Source organism: Notechis scutatus, chromosome 1, assembly GCF_049901735.1.
Source record: "Notechis scutatus isolate UNSWTSFEM ecotype Mainland chromosome 1, rNotScu1.2, whole genome shotgun sequence".
NCBI lineage: Eukaryota > Metazoa > Chordata > Lepidosauria > Squamata > Elapidae > Notechis > Notechis scutatus.
In genome coordinates, this window is record NC_142009.1 from 173,677,257 (window position 1) to 173,695,350 (window position 18,094).

At 36.1% G+C, this 18,094-nt stretch overlaps 1 protein-coding gene across 2 annotated transcripts in view; it reads left to right on the forward strand.

Annotated features, from left to right (window-relative positions):
- The first annotated feature begins 2,293 nt into the window (after nt 1–2,293).
- Nucleotides 2,294–18,094, forward strand: part of ORC2 (origin recognition complex subunit 2) — a 42,845-nt gene continuing 27,044 nt past the window's right edge. Inside the window, exons 1-11 of one of the 2 annotated variants that reach the window (XM_087950247.1) lie at nt 2,294–2,436; nt 3,446–3,489; nt 4,357–4,418; nt 4,861–4,961; nt 5,513–5,650; nt 5,885–5,971; nt 7,163–7,255; nt 8,509–8,537; nt 9,019–9,076; nt 15,758–15,942; nt 16,891–16,989. In XM_087950247.1, coding sequence (XP_087806373.1) covers nt 4,871–4,961; nt 5,513–5,650; nt 5,885–5,971; nt 7,163–7,255; nt 8,509–8,537; nt 9,019–9,076; nt 15,758–15,942; nt 16,891–16,989 — 780 coding nt within the window. In that variant the 5' untranslated portion in view covers nt 2,294–2,436; nt 3,446–3,489; nt 4,357–4,418; nt 4,861–4,870. The remainder of the gene's footprint in view (nt 2,437–3,445; nt 3,490–4,356; nt 4,419–4,860; nt 4,962–5,512; nt 5,651–5,884; nt 5,972–7,162; nt 7,256–8,508; nt 8,538–9,018; nt 9,077–15,757; nt 15,943–16,890; nt 16,990–18,094) is intronic. The other variant, XM_026667910.2, reaches the window with a different exon arrangement.

An 18,094-nucleotide genomic window follows, 5' to 3' on the forward strand; every position in this document is an offset into this window, starting at 1 on the left:
TAAAATGTCACAATACAGAAAATGATATTATTTCCAAAAGTGTAGGGTGAGTATTGAAATGACTCTATGATAACTTCCAATCGGCCAGTGACTGGCCAGAAATTAATACCACCCTAAACCATTTAGGAGTAGGAAAAATAACCTTTCAGATGTTGACCGACATCTATTTTCTCCTGAACATTAGCCATACTGCATCTGAAGTCCAACATTACATGAAGTAGCTTAGGTTCCTCATTCTTGATTGGAGTCCATTGTACATTAAAAGATTTACTTGTTCTTCAGATACATTTCTTAGAATATTAGAAGTGTTTATTAAGTAATTACCAGGTTTTCAACTTTAATAAGTTGGTTTTATAGGCTGCAGACTGAAATTTGTGTTCTTAAGGCAGCCTGATGAAGACAGCCTAACATCATGTATTTGGTTTTGCCAAAACTATGGAAGTAAATGGGATCAGCAATAATTTAATGAAAAATAATGTCACTTTTGAAGAAATTCTTAAACTTAATTGTCCAACTCTATATTTTTTCTTCATACTGCTCCACAAGATACTACTGTTCTTCATCAATTTAAGATGTGATATTTCAGATTCGATGCATTGCCATTATCGTTGATCCAACATTGTATAATTTATCCAAATTAGTATTCTTCAGTGACTATAGTTACTTTGATTGGTATTCTTGGGCATTCCCTAGAGGTATGGTTTAATTTTGATTTATACACCTTAAAAATAAGCATAAAATAATTGTTGAACAGAATTTTATATTACTTTCATAACAATGCCACTTGTTCATATTGTGTAGGTACATTTATTGTTAATGTATAGTTTGGGCAACACAAATATGTAGGTTTGGATGATTTTCCTCAAATACATGAACTTAACACATTAGCTTAATTTTATTCTTTCTAATCTAGTTTCAGAATTTGTGCGGAAAACAGGTTTTAAGTCATATTTATACACAGGGGTGGGTTTCTACCGGTTCTGTCCACCTCTGTAGAACCAGTAGCTCTGAAGAGCAGCAGACATAGAACCGATTCTATGTCTGCGGATGTTTTTGCCCACCCGGGATCTTACCTGACCTTTATTTCCTGATTTTTTCAACTTCAGCTGCCCTGCGAGGCACAGCTGCAGTTAAAAAAGCAGGAGAAAAGGGCTTTTTGAAAGGCTGCTTCTCTGCTCGCAGCATCCTGATGACGATTTGACCGAACTGGTAGTTAACCCTGTCGGATCCCACCCGTTTATGCAGAAACATTGTAAATTCAAAACGGTTCACAAATTTTTAAGCACCTCTGCAGCTATCTTTTTTTTAAAAATGGCATAATTTGTCCTCAGGTTATTTGTAGAATTTGAAAGAAGCTTCATCTTTTTAAATAATAATAATCTTCTGCTAAATCACAAAATTGCAATTTTTCCCATGATTCCTGATGACTACAGATATATCCCTATCATTTCTTTGGTCACAATATGTGTATCCATTGCTATTGTTAACCATGGCAAGTGTTTGTTTTCTTCTTTTTATGACCATCTGTTTTCCCAGTGATTTCCCCTACAAGCATTTTGAGATAGGCAAATGGCAAGTTCGGTTTGTTCATCACAATCTATGGAGTGTGAAATAAGATGGCCTCGAGAAGCGTGCATCATCCAAAACACATTGAGATGCTGAAAATCTGGATTAATTCCATTCTTTCTTTACATTCCAGGCCTATCTGCTTCCTTTACTCCGTTGACTATAACCTCCAGACGCACAAAAAAGCTGTTTGTTTTAATCCAGCCTAATTTATTGGGGGAGGAGGGAGACTTTCAATGTATTTTTCTAAAAGGTGTTTGGAATCTCGGAGAAATTGGGTCGAAATTCCAGGTAGAAGTCCAAATCCTGGCAGCAGATCGGAGCTTAAACGGAAGGCGATTCAGCGCTTGTTTGTTTCAGGGTTTATTTACAGCCCTTGTATCCTATTTCGCTTTCAAGGATGGATCTGGGATACAGCTAAAACGAAGAATCCAGACTTGAGAAAGACGAATAAAGTAGCTGCATCACCCGACGCCCAGAGCTGCTTTCATATTCGTTGAACTTAGGTGGCTCAAATGCCCACGCAGCTTCTCGCGCCCGACTTCGCAGGGGCCAGAAAACAGATCGAGGGCTTCCACCTCCTCGCGCTCTCTTCCCTTCCCGGTGATTTTTTTTTAAAATAAATATTGTTAGTTTAAGAGCAGAATTGGGAGACGTCACCGCCGCGTATCTCGTCGCATTCCGGGGAGGAGTCCTTGCCCATTGGCCGTAGAGAGGGGCCAATCCCGAATCCGCGGAAGGAAGCCGAAGCTTCAACAGAAGGCTGGCTAGCTAGCTCCGCCCGTTGCCCCGCGATACCCTGAGAAAGAGGTTGGGTCGTAGCTCTGGTAGTTGGCGGGAAACTCGCGTTTATTCTGGTGCTGTGATCTGGTGAGCAGCGAGGGGGCTGGGTGGAGCGATCGACCGACCGAGTCAGGGCGGGGAGACAATTCGGAGCTCCACCGTCGGCTGAAGGGAAAGATGATTCAGCGTTGAGGGCGCGTGGTTGGGACTTCCGCGCGCGGGAGGTTGGGGAGCGAGCAAGCGAGCGCAAACGTCGCTTCCAAATAAATGCCCCGAAGATCAGTTGCCTCAGTTAAAGCAGGGCTCTGTAACCTTGGCAACTTTAAGCCTAGCGGACTTCAACTCCCAGAATTCCCCAGCCAGCTTACTGGGAGTTGAAGTCCGCCAGGCTTAACGTTGCCACGGTTGGAGAGCCCTGTATTCCAGAGTCGGAAAGCTAGATCGGTGAAAAGTGAGCTTTGGTTAAAATAGAAGGCGGCGGTTCTTGTCTAAGGAAGTGCGCTTTTTTCCTCGTTTGTCAAGCGAGTCCTTGTTCTGTGTGGTTTGGTGGCAATGAACAGAATACTGACTCTGCTAACTTAAAATAGAGAGAGTAGCCCGTTCAAGTGGAGCTCTTTCCTCCTCCGACCCGGCAACCGTGCGTGAAGGTGTTTACGGTTTGGTGTAGCTAGCAGCGTCAAGCAACTCGCAACGATGCGATCCGACATGACCGATAACGGGGCATGTTGGGAATTGTAGTTCGAATACGCGGGCAGTTGCAGGCTGCTCGTGTTAAATTGTTTTTCAGATTGCCTCTTCTTTTTTTAGGCCATACGTAATGCCTTTATTCAGATTAAATTCTTTTTATTTCTACCGGGGTACTATGACTGGGCTTGCTTAATTGAACACAACTTGTTGAAAAGTGGGATACCCACAATCCTGCTTTCTCTTCTTGGAAGTAAATCCCATTTAACACAGCAAGGTTTAGTTTTGAATAGATATTGTAGAGGATTGTATTACAGACAGTCCTCTCGATTTACAACTATTCGTTTAGTGACTGTTCAAAGTTGCAATGGCACTGAAAAAAGTGACTTATGACCGGTTTTCACACTTGCAGCATCCCTATTGTCACGTGATCAAAATTCAGAAACTTGGCAACAGGTATGTATTTATGATGGGGGTCATGTGATCACCTTTTGCAACCTTTTGACAAGCAAAGTCAATGGAGAAGCTGGATTCACTTAACAACCGTGGTACTGATTTAAAAACTGCATGGAATCACTCAACAACTGTGGCAAGAAAGGTTATAAAATAGGGGAAAAAATCACTTAATAGCTGTCTTGCTTAGCAGCAGAAATTTTGGGCTCAGTTGTGATTGTAAATCAAGGACTGGCTGTGATGGCTTTAGCACCATATTCTATTTCTTTAGTAAGAAATATAACTGCCTACCCTTGTTCCTTTCCAAGTAAATGTGCTTCAATCGATAACATTGGTTTGCATTCTTTTTACATTGATGTGCAAGCCAGTCGGAAGTTTTGTATTAACATTTGAACAAAATTTTGTAAGTTTGTGTATTGTATTGTAATTCCTAAATCGTTGCCATTTCATCTATAAAGTACCATGTAATTATAGACATTGTCTTTCTCTTATAGATATATATCTTTCTCTTTAGTGGTAGGCTATAATGTCAGATTGTTTTAACAATAGAATATGCTTACATATTCTGCATTTATCCTTAGCTGTCTCTATTTTGCAAGTATTTAATTGTGCAAAAACTTTAGGTGGAAAGGAAGAATCACTAGAGAGTTCTGCAAAAAGAAGTGTATATATAATTAATCTAATCCAATCATATCAATCTGTTATTGATATCAAATTACTGGAAAATATATAGATAAAATATAAAATAAGTTTACAAGCATTGCGTACCTTAGATAAGGAAACTCAATCCCTACTTTCAGTGCTGTGGCAAATCAGCCTTTTTGATCATTTGACGATATCTATTAATTGCTTCCCCCCTGTTTCCTCCAGATTACACAGGATGACAAATTGGGCCCTACCACCACAGGCTTACTATCTTAGTCTTCCCATATGTAAGTGAATCAAGTCATTATCCATTGTACTACACAAATTGTTTTATTGTGTTTTTAACTGCTGAAATTTAACTAGTTTTGAAACTGAGTTTTGTATATTTTGAGGTGCCAAATCTAAGTCTTGCCTTACTCCATTGGCATGTTATGAGGATATTATCTAGAATTCTACATGAGTGCCTTCTTGGATAGCAATATCCATCAAGGAAATTATCCAATGACTTGTTTAAACATATTTATTTTCTCTATTTGTGTTGAGGACCAAGCAAGCTTTTATAAAAATCCAAGCAAGCTTTTATACTACTTCTGGTAGTAATAATAATATATAATTTTTCCTGACTTAATATGCATTCTAGATTTAGGTGCTATTCATAATAATAAATTAAACTTATATGAGATTTGTACTTTGATAGGAATGTGTCAACTTATTTTCTTTTTGGCTTAGATATCTTGATATGAGTAATCCAAACATAAAGAGGATTAATGTCCTAGAGGTTAAATTTGTGGCTGATGAAGATGTTCTGAGGCATATCTCTGAGGATGCAGGTATCCTTAGTTGCTTTATTATTATTAGAATAAGGTGTCTAATTCTTAATTTTCCAAAAATATTAATAATTTTTGTTGTGCTTATATAATTACATCATTTAAAAGCAGTGGCTTTTTCTGTACTTGGAGAAATTAATTACCACGATCCTCTGAAAATATGATGTGAGAGCAAGATAATGCTGCTGAAGTATTTAGCAATCTTACAAATAGTAAATTAACTTGGATGAAATCTGTTTTGCCGTTAATGTCATCAGTATCGACAACATTATAACAAAAATACAACTTCACAACAGCACATTATCTTTTAGTGTAGATATATACTTTGCCTTCAGGAAGTTTTGACAACTGACTTTTCTTGTAATATCAACATTGTAATATTACTTCTTAAAGTAATTGTTTTGTTTTCTTTACATTCTTTTCAAAAATTATACAGTTTTATTTTTCTGGAATGTATAACTTCCTTGAAAATGATCGGTTTTCATAGACCTACGAAAATTATTTATTGTAACTGTTCATATATTTTTTCTTAAGCAGTCTTATTGCCTTTTCAGGTCTCAAAGTTCGTAAGTTAAGTGTTCCGCATACACTTGAGATTAAACAATGGATGAAAAATCTGGAGAATAGCTCCGATGATGAAGCCCAGGATATTTTAAAAGAACAGGATTATGTGACAGCCTTAGATGTCCAAGGTACTTTGGGAAACACAACATTTTCACAGCCATCATTATGTGGATATTTACTTCATATTATGCATGAAAATATTCAATATTTTGTACATAATTCCACCAAGAAATAAGACATATTAATTCTTAAAAATAAATGTTTATATTGCTAATTAGATTTAATCGGTTGTTGGTATAAATCTTTTATCAGTTCCCTTGAAAGCATTCTTCTAAGGGTTAATTGATATGTATACTTTTTAGAGTCAATGAGAAATGGTTCCAGTGCAAGCGGTGGTGATGTCTTTCCATTCCAAACTCCAAAACGCTCTAATAGGATGGCAGAGAGAGGCATGTATTGTGTTTCATGTTCTGTTTCTTTTACATACTGTACATAGGTACTTGTATACATCTGGATGACTTGCTTTCTCATGGATTCCTTTAAAAAAAACAATCTAAATCTGCTCTGAACACACAATCCAAGTCTGTCAGTCCTATGAGTAACAGATTCCATGGATATGTATAAAATACATGTAATTACTCCTGTAGTGTTCACCAGTTTTGTTGGACTGATGCGATTTCATAGCTCTACTTCACAACACTAGTCTTTTGTTAGTTTATATTGGAGAGCAACCATTTCATTCTGGAAGAGGGATCAAATGAGGGATTAGCACAGACTCTTTACATAAACACAAAAATGCCTTTGAATCTTATCTAGTCTTTCTCAGGTGAGTCTATCTGTCTGCAAAGAGTTCTGTGAAATTGGCATAGAACAATAAAGCACCTAGCTTGAACTCTACATGCGGGTCTGGTCGTTTGTGCCTGACAGCTTGATAGCTTGCTTCTAAAACTTTGCAAAATTCTAAATTTAGCATGTATCACAACATAGTTAATATTGAAACATTTTAAAATAAAAAGCTAAACCTGTGCATGCTGGTCATTATTTTATTTTTTTAAGCTGCCCAATAACCAAAAAATGCTGTGGGTAATTTACAATAAAAAACCAGGAAATTCTATCCAAGTTAAAACTTGTATGATAAAATCAAATAAAATAGCACAAAATTAACAAGATAAAAGCACAAGATAAATTAAGCAGCAGCACAAGTTAAAGCCAATTATATAGTTTTTGAAAAGATCTTCATTTGATGTCAGAGATATGTTAATGTGGATACCAATTCAGCGTCTTTGGGGAGAAAAATCCATAAATGGGTGACACCCCAGAAGAGGTGTTTGTAAAAGAATTATTTTGTTACTACTCCTAAAAGGTTTCTACAAGGTAAAGGACTGTTTAGGGAACCAAAGACTTTGAAAATCAAGATCAGTAAAATGTGTATAAATAAATAAATTGGTAGGTAACAAGTAGCAATATCCTTGCTGCCCTGGATATTTCTTGTGTTAGAATCATATTATTTATTGTTGCTATGGCAATAATTTTAGATACTGAATACATTTGTACATGGTACAGAGTCTATGCTGTCCTTTTGTGTATTTAAGTACTATTTGCAAGTTGCTTTAATTGGAGTTTTTTTTTAACTTTTAAAGTTTCTGAGCTAATTCAGAATTCAGCAAAGAATACAAAGCAAAACAGTTTGAAGAAGCTTGAGGAGAAAACAAACACTCCAAAAATCAGCAGTAGTAAGTTCTGTTAATAGTTTTTAAAATGTTAAATATTTGATTAAAATAGGGAATTACACAATTTGCTTTAAAAAAAGTCATTCTAATGAAATGAGGTAGACAAAAATATGTATTTTATGTTGCATGTATTTGTTGCTTAGCTGTTACAGAATTTGTCTTACAATTGTTCTAAAATGGAAAATAAATTGATTGCTGAGTAGAGAAGTACTATCCCTTAATGAATGAATGGCAAAATAAGGGTGTAATTTCCATCTGATCATGTCTCATATAATCATTTATTAAACTTGTATGCTGCCTGATTCTCAACAATTCTGGGTGTTGAGTAAAATACTAAGTATTGATATAAATTCAGTTTTGGTTATCAAGCCAGTATGATTTTGTGTCTATGAACATGGTGAACTTTTGCTACACTAAATCCTTTCATTGCATTAATGATTTAATCATCAATTGCTTTATTTTGCTCCGTCTGCTGTAGATTGTTGGGTATTATGGTGAGTGACCATAATAAAGATGTGTATGTATGTACGTGAGTGCCCAAATTCATTATGAATATTTAACAAAAATTGGGGAAATGTTCATAATAACTGCTTAAAAGGGCATTTGGGAATTCTGCATATATGATTATATACTTCCTACTATACTAATTATTCTATATTACTAAATGATTATCGATATGCTGATACCAAAGACTCCAGATTTTAGTCTCATTTCCATTATGTGGTTTCCAATTGCAGAGTGGTAATAGATTGCAGTGTTCATAATTAGATAACTATGGAACAAATGTTGAAGAAATGGCATAGATTAATAACCTCCTATCAGAAGAAGCTAGTATCAAATTCTACAGATATGCTTATTCTTATACTCCCAAATTCCTTTGTGAACTAGCAGCATATAAACCTAAATTTATTGAAACATTTACAAGGCTGGGTTATCTACAGTTCAGATAAACTATTAGTAGCATAGAATTTATATGGGGAAGACATTGGCAATAGACTTACTTATCAAGGCAAAAAACTCCAATAGTAAAAAATTACTATTGACAATTTTAGTTATAAAAAACACATGGTTTGGTTCTTACTTATTTACATGCACAGTGGGGACATATGTGTACATACTACATTTTAAATTAGGCTGAATCTCTGGCTTTAGCTGAAATATACACTAAAAAAATAACTGTGATGCACTTGAAACTGTGCCAAAACCTATGATATTTATATGTAATCATAATCTGTGATTCAATTTCTAATTTTCAGAATGTTCTTCAAGCAAAGATCAGGAAGACGTGAGTGAAATTTTTGGCTGTTAAAAATATCAATTGTGATTGATGTAAACTTGGAAAATTGAGCTGCTTATGCTGACAATGTATTATTTTCTATCTGAATAAATATATTTTCAAATAGTTTAAGTATGTATTCCAGAGTATAGACTTAAGATATCTTTCTGAAAATTATATACATCCCCTCTCCCATTTGCTACTACTGCCATCGCCACTGCCAGTCTGTAGAACCAAAAGGTTGGGGAACCACACTACCAAGGAAATCAGTTACATATGTGATTTCCATTCCGATGAACTGATAGTATTATATATAAACAGCATCCATATATTTGAAAAAAATTGATCAGTCTTTTGACTGAGAAAGGAAACTTTGCCCTTAAGAAGCATTTTTTTTTGCATGTAGATGGTTATTTTGTTAGGAAATAGAATATTTAGATGTGAGATGTTGTTTGAGAATGGGATTTAATATACTTGCTATTCCTTACAGACTAATAGAAATGATTTATTATCAAAATTATCTTACCGGACTCGGAAAAGAATGACAGGTAAGAAATACCATGTTTCTCAGAAAACACAACCCACCCCAACAATAAACCCAATCCTAATTTTGGGGGTGGGTGGGCCTAATATTACTTCTATCCCAAAAATAAGCCCTGGGGATGGACATGGCTGGCACGAGTGGCGGCACAGGCATGGGGGGGCAAGTGTCCGGCTGCAGAGAGGGGCGAAAGTCATTCTGCGCTGAAGCAGAGGCATTCTGAGCCTTCAGCATATCCCAGGATTGCAACGCCAAAGATTCGGAATGGAGCCTTCTGCGTTGCAATCCTGGGATACACTGAAGGCTCGGAGTGGAGCCATTTTCGTGAAAGGCAGGAAAATGGGGAGGGGAATTTTCCTGCCTGTTATCCATGCCTCTTAGAGCAGGACCCTGCAAGGCTTGTTGTGGCATTGCACTCATGAATGGCAGCACCTCCGTGAGCTTTATCGCACTGGTGCAGCTGGCATCCTACCATGAGCAACTGCGCCAATGTATCCAAACTCGCAGCGGTGCCGCCACTCGCATGCACAATGGCACAGCAATCCTTGCAGGGTCCTGTTCGAAGAGGCTACACCGATGTGACGAACCTCACAGCCGCTGCTCGCACGCACACTACAAAAAGCCTTGCAGGGTCCTGGGATATGCTGAAGACTCGGAGTGGAGCCGTTTTTGCGAAAGGCAGGAAAATAGGGAGGGAGAGGGAGCTTGAGGAATAGATGACAGGCAGGAAAAAAAACCCTCCCCATTTCCCTTCTGTTTGCCAAAAACCCTCCATTCCGAATGCTGAAGTTTTGGAACTGAGGCTTTTTGGTGAACAGGGAGGAAAATGGGGAGGGAGAATTTTCCTGCCTGCCATTCTTCCCTCATTCTGTGCTAAGCTTGTGGAATAGCTCCATTTGACTGCTACAGAAGCAGCCTGGTAGAGAGACAAGGGAGCAGATGGGGCGCTTTCAACTGCTAAAGAAGGGGCCCGTTGGAGAGGCAAGGCACGTGGGGCGTTCCTTTGGATAGAAGCAGCCCAGTGGCTGGGCGAGGCGCGTGCGGGAAAAATTAAAGACACCCCTCGAACAGACGACCTAGGTGTTTTTTCGGGAGTCTAAAAAAATAAGGCCCTGTCTTATTTTCTCAGAAACACGGTAGTAGTTGTAGCTAATATTTGTGACATTATGAGATATTTCTCCTATAATTTGCTTTCCAGTTCCAGTCTTTTGAGATTTCTAGTGAAGAAGCTTTCCACAGTCCTGGCTTAATGTTTTATTACTAAATCTAAAATATGAATACTGGTGGTCTCATGAGAAAATTAATGTGTTCTATTCTGCAATATCATACATCAAGGCTGGCTGTAAGAACAGCCTATGACAGTCATAGCTAAAATGTAGTTTACAACTGCATTGAGTTCCATGAAAACTAGGCCAAAAGTATATAAAATATAGCCACAAACTCACATGTGAGGAACAGAAGTAAAAACAGCTGAGAACACAAGAGCTCTGTTGAATCAAATTAAAAATCTATCTTGTCTAGCATTCTGTTCTTCTCTCCTCTCCACAAATTGATGAGAAGTCAATGGCCTTATTGTACTCTTGTTTTCCTAGCAAGTGCTACATGGGTTACAACCACTTGTTAAGCGACTGTTCAAAGTTACAACAGTGTGGAATGCGGAGAACTTATAACTGGTCCTGAAAGTTGTGGCCATTGCAATGTCCCCGCAGTAATAGGGTCATGATTTGGGTACTTGGCAACTGCTTTGCCATTATGACAATTGCAGTGTTCTCCAATCATATGATTGACATTTGCAATCTTCCTTGTTGGCTTCCCAAATGTAAGTGGGGAAACCAGCAGGAAGTTACAAGTTGCTTAAGTTCCCATTGCTTTATTGCCCACCTGCATAGTGTAATGTCCACCTGCAACACTAGGCCATCAATAATTCTTACCTGGACTACCAGCTGATGTCGCGATGAGACCAGAAGCAGTGAATGGAGGTCTCCGTTCCTGTGCTGGCTTCTCACCGTTTGTGGGCTCTGAACAGAGTTGATAGCCTCCTTGTAAGGGTGGTGAAGCAAAGGAGAGGCACCCAGTGAGGTTCCGGGGGAGAACGCAACTCCCCCATAGAAACCCCGAGCTTGCTCTCTACACCATGATGGAGAGAAGAGCGACCAAGATGGCCTCTACAGAGTTGGGACAGCCAAAGAACATCTAAGTGCAGTTTTGGAGTGGAGACTGGGAACAGTGTTCAGAGAAGGGTAAGAAGAATTCGTTTTATTTTTGCCTACTCAAAAAAGACTATAACAGAAGATTAAAGAACTGAGTTAGCGGCAATTTGGAAGAGGGAAGAAGAAATGGGAAATGGAAAGAGCTTAAACTTTTAAAATCTTAAAAGCAGTAAATTTGGAATTGGTGATGGGACAGGATTTGGCATTGGAGGGCATTAATTTGAATGCTGGAAATAATTGTTCTAAAAGAAATATTTCATTTTTTTAAACAAAAATTGTGAAGCTAATTTAAAGAAACGGGAAAAGAGTGGCAGTGAAACTGAACTAAAAGCGCCACTTGCTGATGAAAGAAAAATCCTGCAGATCCCTTCAAACTAACAATTTAATCAAAAGAAGAAGTTAAAAAGGAATAAAAGAAAGACACTAAGATTCCTGGAAGTTGAAATATATTATAATTAAAGAGCACGGAATATAAGAGGACATTACCCTTGGAATTATTGCTGACTTGGACTGATCAGCTGGAAAGAAAGATCTGAGAATATTGATATTAAAAAGACTGGTTCAAATAAAATAAAATTTATTGGATACTGGACAATTGGATTAATAAGCAATACAAAGATGAGTGACTTATGTAAAGAAATAAAGATGGACCTTCGAGCCATGAATGAGTTGTGGGAAAGAATGTTGGATTTATGTACAAAAATACAGAATACAGAGAAAAATTTGGAAATGGAGACAGTAGTAGTAGTAGGAGGAGGAGAATGAGAAAGGAGGAGGAGCCAGAAGAAAGAGAAACCAGTGAAATGGAACAAAAAGAACAACAAATAATGCAAAAGAAGAAAAAAGAAATTGAATTTGAGATGTTTATGATAGATGCAATAAATGGGGGGGGGGGGGAATACTGAGATTGGAATGCTGATAAATGAAATGGCTAGGAAATAACAAAGGAGATCAGAAGTGGGTGGGGATAAACTTCGAGAAATGGGAGAAAAAATATCAAATTGATTAAGAATAGTGGAAGGATTAAGGGGAAAAGACAAAAGATGACAGAAAATGGCAAAGAAACAATATAAAGGAAGGACTTAGAGACAATGGTTAGAAATGGAAAAGAAGGGGACTCCACATGAGGTATTTTAGTGGTAAAATATATAAAATAGATTTTGAGGAGTTTGGACTAAGAACTAGAATAAGAATCAAAATTGAATAGACATGACAATAATTTATAATAGATTAACCAAGCAAGACAGATAAATGTTTATGGAAGATAAAAGTGATTAATATTTAAGATACGAAAAGGAATACTATGTGGAATAGACATAATTATATAGTACGATAATATTTTAAATGAATTATATATTTTGTTTTTTTTACATATAGTAGAGAGATTATAATGTTGATACTATTGGGTATAAGAAAATATATTTGTGTAAAAATGAGATGTTAGAGGGAAGGGAATACATAGAAAATAAAATATATGCAATAGTAGCAAATGTAATACTGGGGGGGACATAAATTGGGGATAATATAAATGAAGATGAAATATTGAATGGTCAATGTATGGTATGAGTAGATTAAATTGTAAACATGAAGAGCATAAGAAATACATGATTTTTTTAAACAAATTTTATTCAGTTTTTCACATTAAAAACAAAAATCTCTTTTTAGTGGACAACATATTTCCAGGTCACCACCTTTACATACAAATATGACAGCAATTGTACATTCATATATGCATACTTAATTCTATTATTACCTTTTCCATTCCAAATTTTCAGTAAGGAGAGAAACAAACACATTAATTCTAGCCTCTTTCATTAATCTCAATCGAAACATGTTTTTGTTTCATTTCAGTTATTTCAAATATAATCCTTTAATATTTATTTTAAAAATAAAGATAAACAATATGTGTTTGCCTAATAATAATAATGATAATAATAATAATAAAGTTACCAATGTCTCTCCTTGCTTTTAATAGTCTATATTAACTTATTAATTTAGTTGGTTCTTTAGTCTGTCATATTCCCTTTCCATTACACATTCTTTTTATAAATTCTAGATTAATACAAATTTTAACACTAAAAAAAACAACAAGTATAGGTTTCCCCCCTTTTACCGTTTTGAGTGTGACACCTCAATGATTAAAATATACCTTTATTTCCTCATCTTGATTCCCAATAAACCATTATTTTTAAGAAGTTACAATAATAATCATTACATCTTTTCATTTGGATTCCGCAGCATATTTCCCCCCCTTGATTTTTAATAAGAGTTATCAGTATCTATATTACCCTATTTTCTAAATATTTTTAATTGCAGAAATATTCTTATTACCCCTTGTCACCCTGCAGAATCCCCTTTTTAATTCATCAACCATTATCTCTGAAAAAACAATTTCTTTTCAACATTTTACTATTTCCGTATTTCTTTATTTCATGCACCTGTTTCTTACTGCTTCTCCTCCCCCTCTTTTCCCCATATCTTTTCTCATTCCAGTTTATATCCCTCTCTTTCTTAATATCTTCCTTTCCCCTTTTCTGCTGGGTCTTTCTGCCTTTCCTGACTTCACAGGTATTCCCCCTTTTGATTGCCTTCTTAAATTTCAACCTTTTAACCTTCCTTCTTTCCCCACTTCTTTGTAGTGTTCTTTGTGTTAATTGTCTATTTAAAATATCTTCTTGAATCGACTCCTCCTCCTCTGAAGCTCTTTCTTCTTGTTCTTCAATTGCCATTTCCATGTTTTCTAACACAGAGCAAAGTGATTCGCCTCTTTCCTGTAGTAATTCTCTCATATTTTCAAGTTCCATTTTTAATTCCCAAAGAGATATCATCATTACACACTCTTATATTTTATGATCGTTAAAGTCCACAAAAAAAAACTTTTACTTTCCTTCTTTCTTCTTTCAATTTTCTAAAGTTCTCAGTTATTCCAGCCGAGGGTCTATACCAAAAACATCAATCAATCCCACAGTCAGTCTTTCCTTGCTTTTTTCTTTATTCTGGTTCTGCTTTCACTTTCTAAGATTCTTACTTTGTTTCAATATTTCTTTAATGTTATATCCACACAAGTTCATTCAGAAACAGGATGCTTTCCCTTTTGTTTGAGCTCAAGTTTTTGTCAAAAGGTGGCACTCTCCATTATACAAAGTCTTCACCTTTCCCCCCTATTTTTTGATTTAGGGTTTTTCGAACCTCAATATTCCAGCACAGTCCAGTCTCCAATTTGTGAATTTTATTATTATTATTTTTTGACAATCTTAAGTCCAGCTTTATTTTATGCCTGTTTATTGCCAAAATATTTTAGTCCAATTTAGTTAAATCTTTAGTTCCAGCTTCTTCCTTTCCCGGTTCGAAGCCCCGCTTAGCTGTCAAAAATATTTTCTTTCCCCCCCCCCTGTCCCTTTGTAATTTCGCTGCTCACTTTTCTTAAAAAATCCATGTTACCTTAATCCCAGGGTACTTTTGTTTAGTTGTATTGCCCACTTGTCCCAGTTCAGATGTTATCCACCTCTTTCTTCCCTCTGCACAAATCTTAATCCATCTGAGTCCTCCTCTTTGGGGTGGCCATTTTAAACCACCGCTGCAGTCATCTTCGGGGGGAAAAAGACCAAGCCCAGGGGGGGAGATTCGGCTCCCCTCAACCTGGCTTGCGGCTTCCCCTTAGTCTGCCGCCCCTCCCAGGCAGCTTCAGCCCCTAATTTTAATAATCGGGGCTCTCCAACAAAAGAGCACGGACCATAGCCGCAGAGAGTCGCGATCTACGGTCCGTCAGCGAGGAGGCTCCGCCTTCTTCCCCCAAGAAATACATGATTAAGGAAGTTAGAGATTGATTAGAATGTTTTTAATGAATTAAATATTTTGTTATCTACCTATGCAAAGTGATGAGGATATATTATATTTTTGGCTAAAGAAAATAAGATGGAAAATATACTTGTGCAAAAATTAGAAGAGACACAGAAAATAAAATATATGTAATAATATTGGAAAGGGGATTTAATAGGGGATAATACAAATTAAGAGGAAACTTTGATTAATGAAATGATATGAATAGATTAAACTGTAAATATGTTGAATATAAATATACGATCAAGGAAGATAGATTGATTGGCTGATATAAACTATGAGAATATAAAGAAGAAAATTTGGTAAGAGGTAATGATGTGATGTTAGAAAGCTGTATCAGTGACTATGGATATGACTGATTTAAAATGTAAAATACCTTAAAAAATAAAAAACTTTTTCAAAAAAAAATTCTTGCCTGTCAGCTTGCTTGCCTGAGACTCCTGCCTCTTCCCATGTTATGATCATGTGAAGTCCTCATTTAATGACCCACACAATCTTGGGGTTATGATGGTAAGCTAAGCAATGTGGGTACGTGATGTCACGTTTTACGACTGCATCACTTAGCAATGGAAATTCTGGTCCCAGTTCCATCCTAATCCAAGAACTACCTGCATTCTTATTTTTTTTTTCCCTTTTAGCCTTAAACATGTGCTCTGATAGTGAAAGTGATTATTCTGCTTCAAATTCTGAAGAAGAGGAGGGTGGTGCTTGCTTGGTATCTGCTGATGAAGCTGTTCTTCCAAAAACCCCAATCAGATCCCAAACCTCTTCTGTTCCACCTAGCAAGGAAGCATCTGCTAAGAAGCTGAAGAGATGCATTTCTGTAAGCATGCTCAGTTTGTTTCCAGGGTACAATGAGTACAATATAATGTCTTTTAGAAGCAGTTTTCTCTGTGCTCAAAAATAAATCAAACACATTTTTCCTCTGAGTAGTTTTGAAAAAGTGTTCTGTTGCAGTTTTAATTTATCTAGCTTTAAATTCTGGAGTCAAATTTGCTAAATGCTCTCCACAAAGTTTCGTTTAGTGTAAGTTCTTGGTTTTCCTTCCTAATTATATCCCTAAGTGAAATAAGTTGTATCCTTATAGCAAAGTAATTTCTACTCTGCAGGATTACCTTTTCTGTAGTATATATAAAAATGTTTAACAAAAGCTAAATGTAAAGACGTGGGAAAAGGGTAAATCAATAAAGATGGAATGGAAAGAAGTTTGCTGTTTTATATTTCTATAAGTAAAAATATAACATGCAAAATATTTGTTTTTAATTACTGTATATACTTGCAGATAAGCCAAGAATTTTAGGTTTCAAAATACATCCAAAAATTGGTTTTAGCTTACCTGGAGATGGACTTATGCACAAGTATATATGCTAATACTTTTTTAAAAATACCTGTATAAACTTGTAGATAAGCCTATTTGTGGATAAGCGAATCTTTAATTTTTTTAACCAAAATAGCATGAAAAATGCATCACCTGTGGATAAGTTAGTTGTAAAAATTAAAACACAAAAATGTTGAAGATCAGCATATCTTCAGGTAGCACACTTTTATGATATTTTGGTTAAAAAAAAACATTGGTCAGCTTACTTAAGGATGGGTTTATCCATGAGTATATGGGACGCTATTAAACATTAGAGGGAATTTAGATTGATTTCAATATCCTGTTTTCTATAGTAAAGTTTTGCACTTTGTTAATCAGTTGTCAGCCATCAATTTATTCCTCAATTAATGTTGCCAGAAGATAATAATTAATTATTCTTCTGTTTGTTATCAGAGCAATTTGGTAGAAGAGTATTTTGAAGCACACAGCAGTTCTAAAGTTTTAACCTCTGATCGAACACTGCAGAAGTTGGAGAAAAAAAAAATGGATCAGGTACAGTATGTACTGAGAAAGAGATTTATCAGGATTCACACAATATTCCAAACCACCAGTCATAGTTTACATACTGCATAATGTTGTATCCTTTGTGTAGTTAAGTTGTCACTTTGTTTGACCTTGAAAAGCTAAACAATGGACTTGGTTAGTACTTAGATGGAAAAATCCCAGGGCTATAAACTAGATTTGAAATTTTAAAAAAAATTCTGAAAGAACTGGTGGCAAATAACTTGTACATGGTTTGCCAGAGAAAGTACATATACTGTAATTATGATTTCTATAGGAACTGAAAAAAATTCTTTTTAAAAATTTATTACTTACTGCAAATTCTGGCTCATGAAATTTCTGAAAATATCTGTGTTGTAATCAAGCAGCTTTTTCTTTTCTTTTCTTTGAGTTGAGTTGAGTTGAGTTGAGTTGATTTTGACTTGATAACTGCCTGGATGAGTTTTCTTGGCAACTTTTTAAGAAGTGATTTACTATTACCTTCTTCTTAGGCTGAAAGAAAGTGACTAGCCATGAAAAGCCAGCTAGGTGATCTTGGTCAGTCAGTCTATCTCAGCCCAACTCACTTCACAAGGTTGTTGGTTTGAGGAAGGAATGTTGGCTATATTTGCTACCTTGAGTTATATGTAAAAGTAATAAAAGAGGATATAAATAAATATCTCAAAGGCAAGACTAGAATTCACAGTCTCTCAGTTTCTAACCTGCTTTAAATACTACTCTAAACTGGTTCTCAATCAAGCAGCTTACAAGCTTCTGATGCAGTAAAACTTTAAAAAAAATATCAGTATCATTATCTAAACACGAGATATTCCTTCAATTTTTTTATACTAATGTTCCCAATCTTACTGTTCTTTAGATCAGAATTCATCAATTTAATCCAGTCCCTTCCTTCATCATACCATTCCAGAATTCTCTGAACCATGCTGTTCTGGGGCAATTCAACAGACTCCAGAAGAAAACACTCTAGGTTAAAAAGTGTCCCAGACATTCTGTTCCCAAATCTATGAGTTTTGCCCAATGCTATATATAAATTTCAATTATTTGGACTCCCTATTTGGCATAGGGATTTCTGAGAATTCAGAAAATTGTGTGCCTG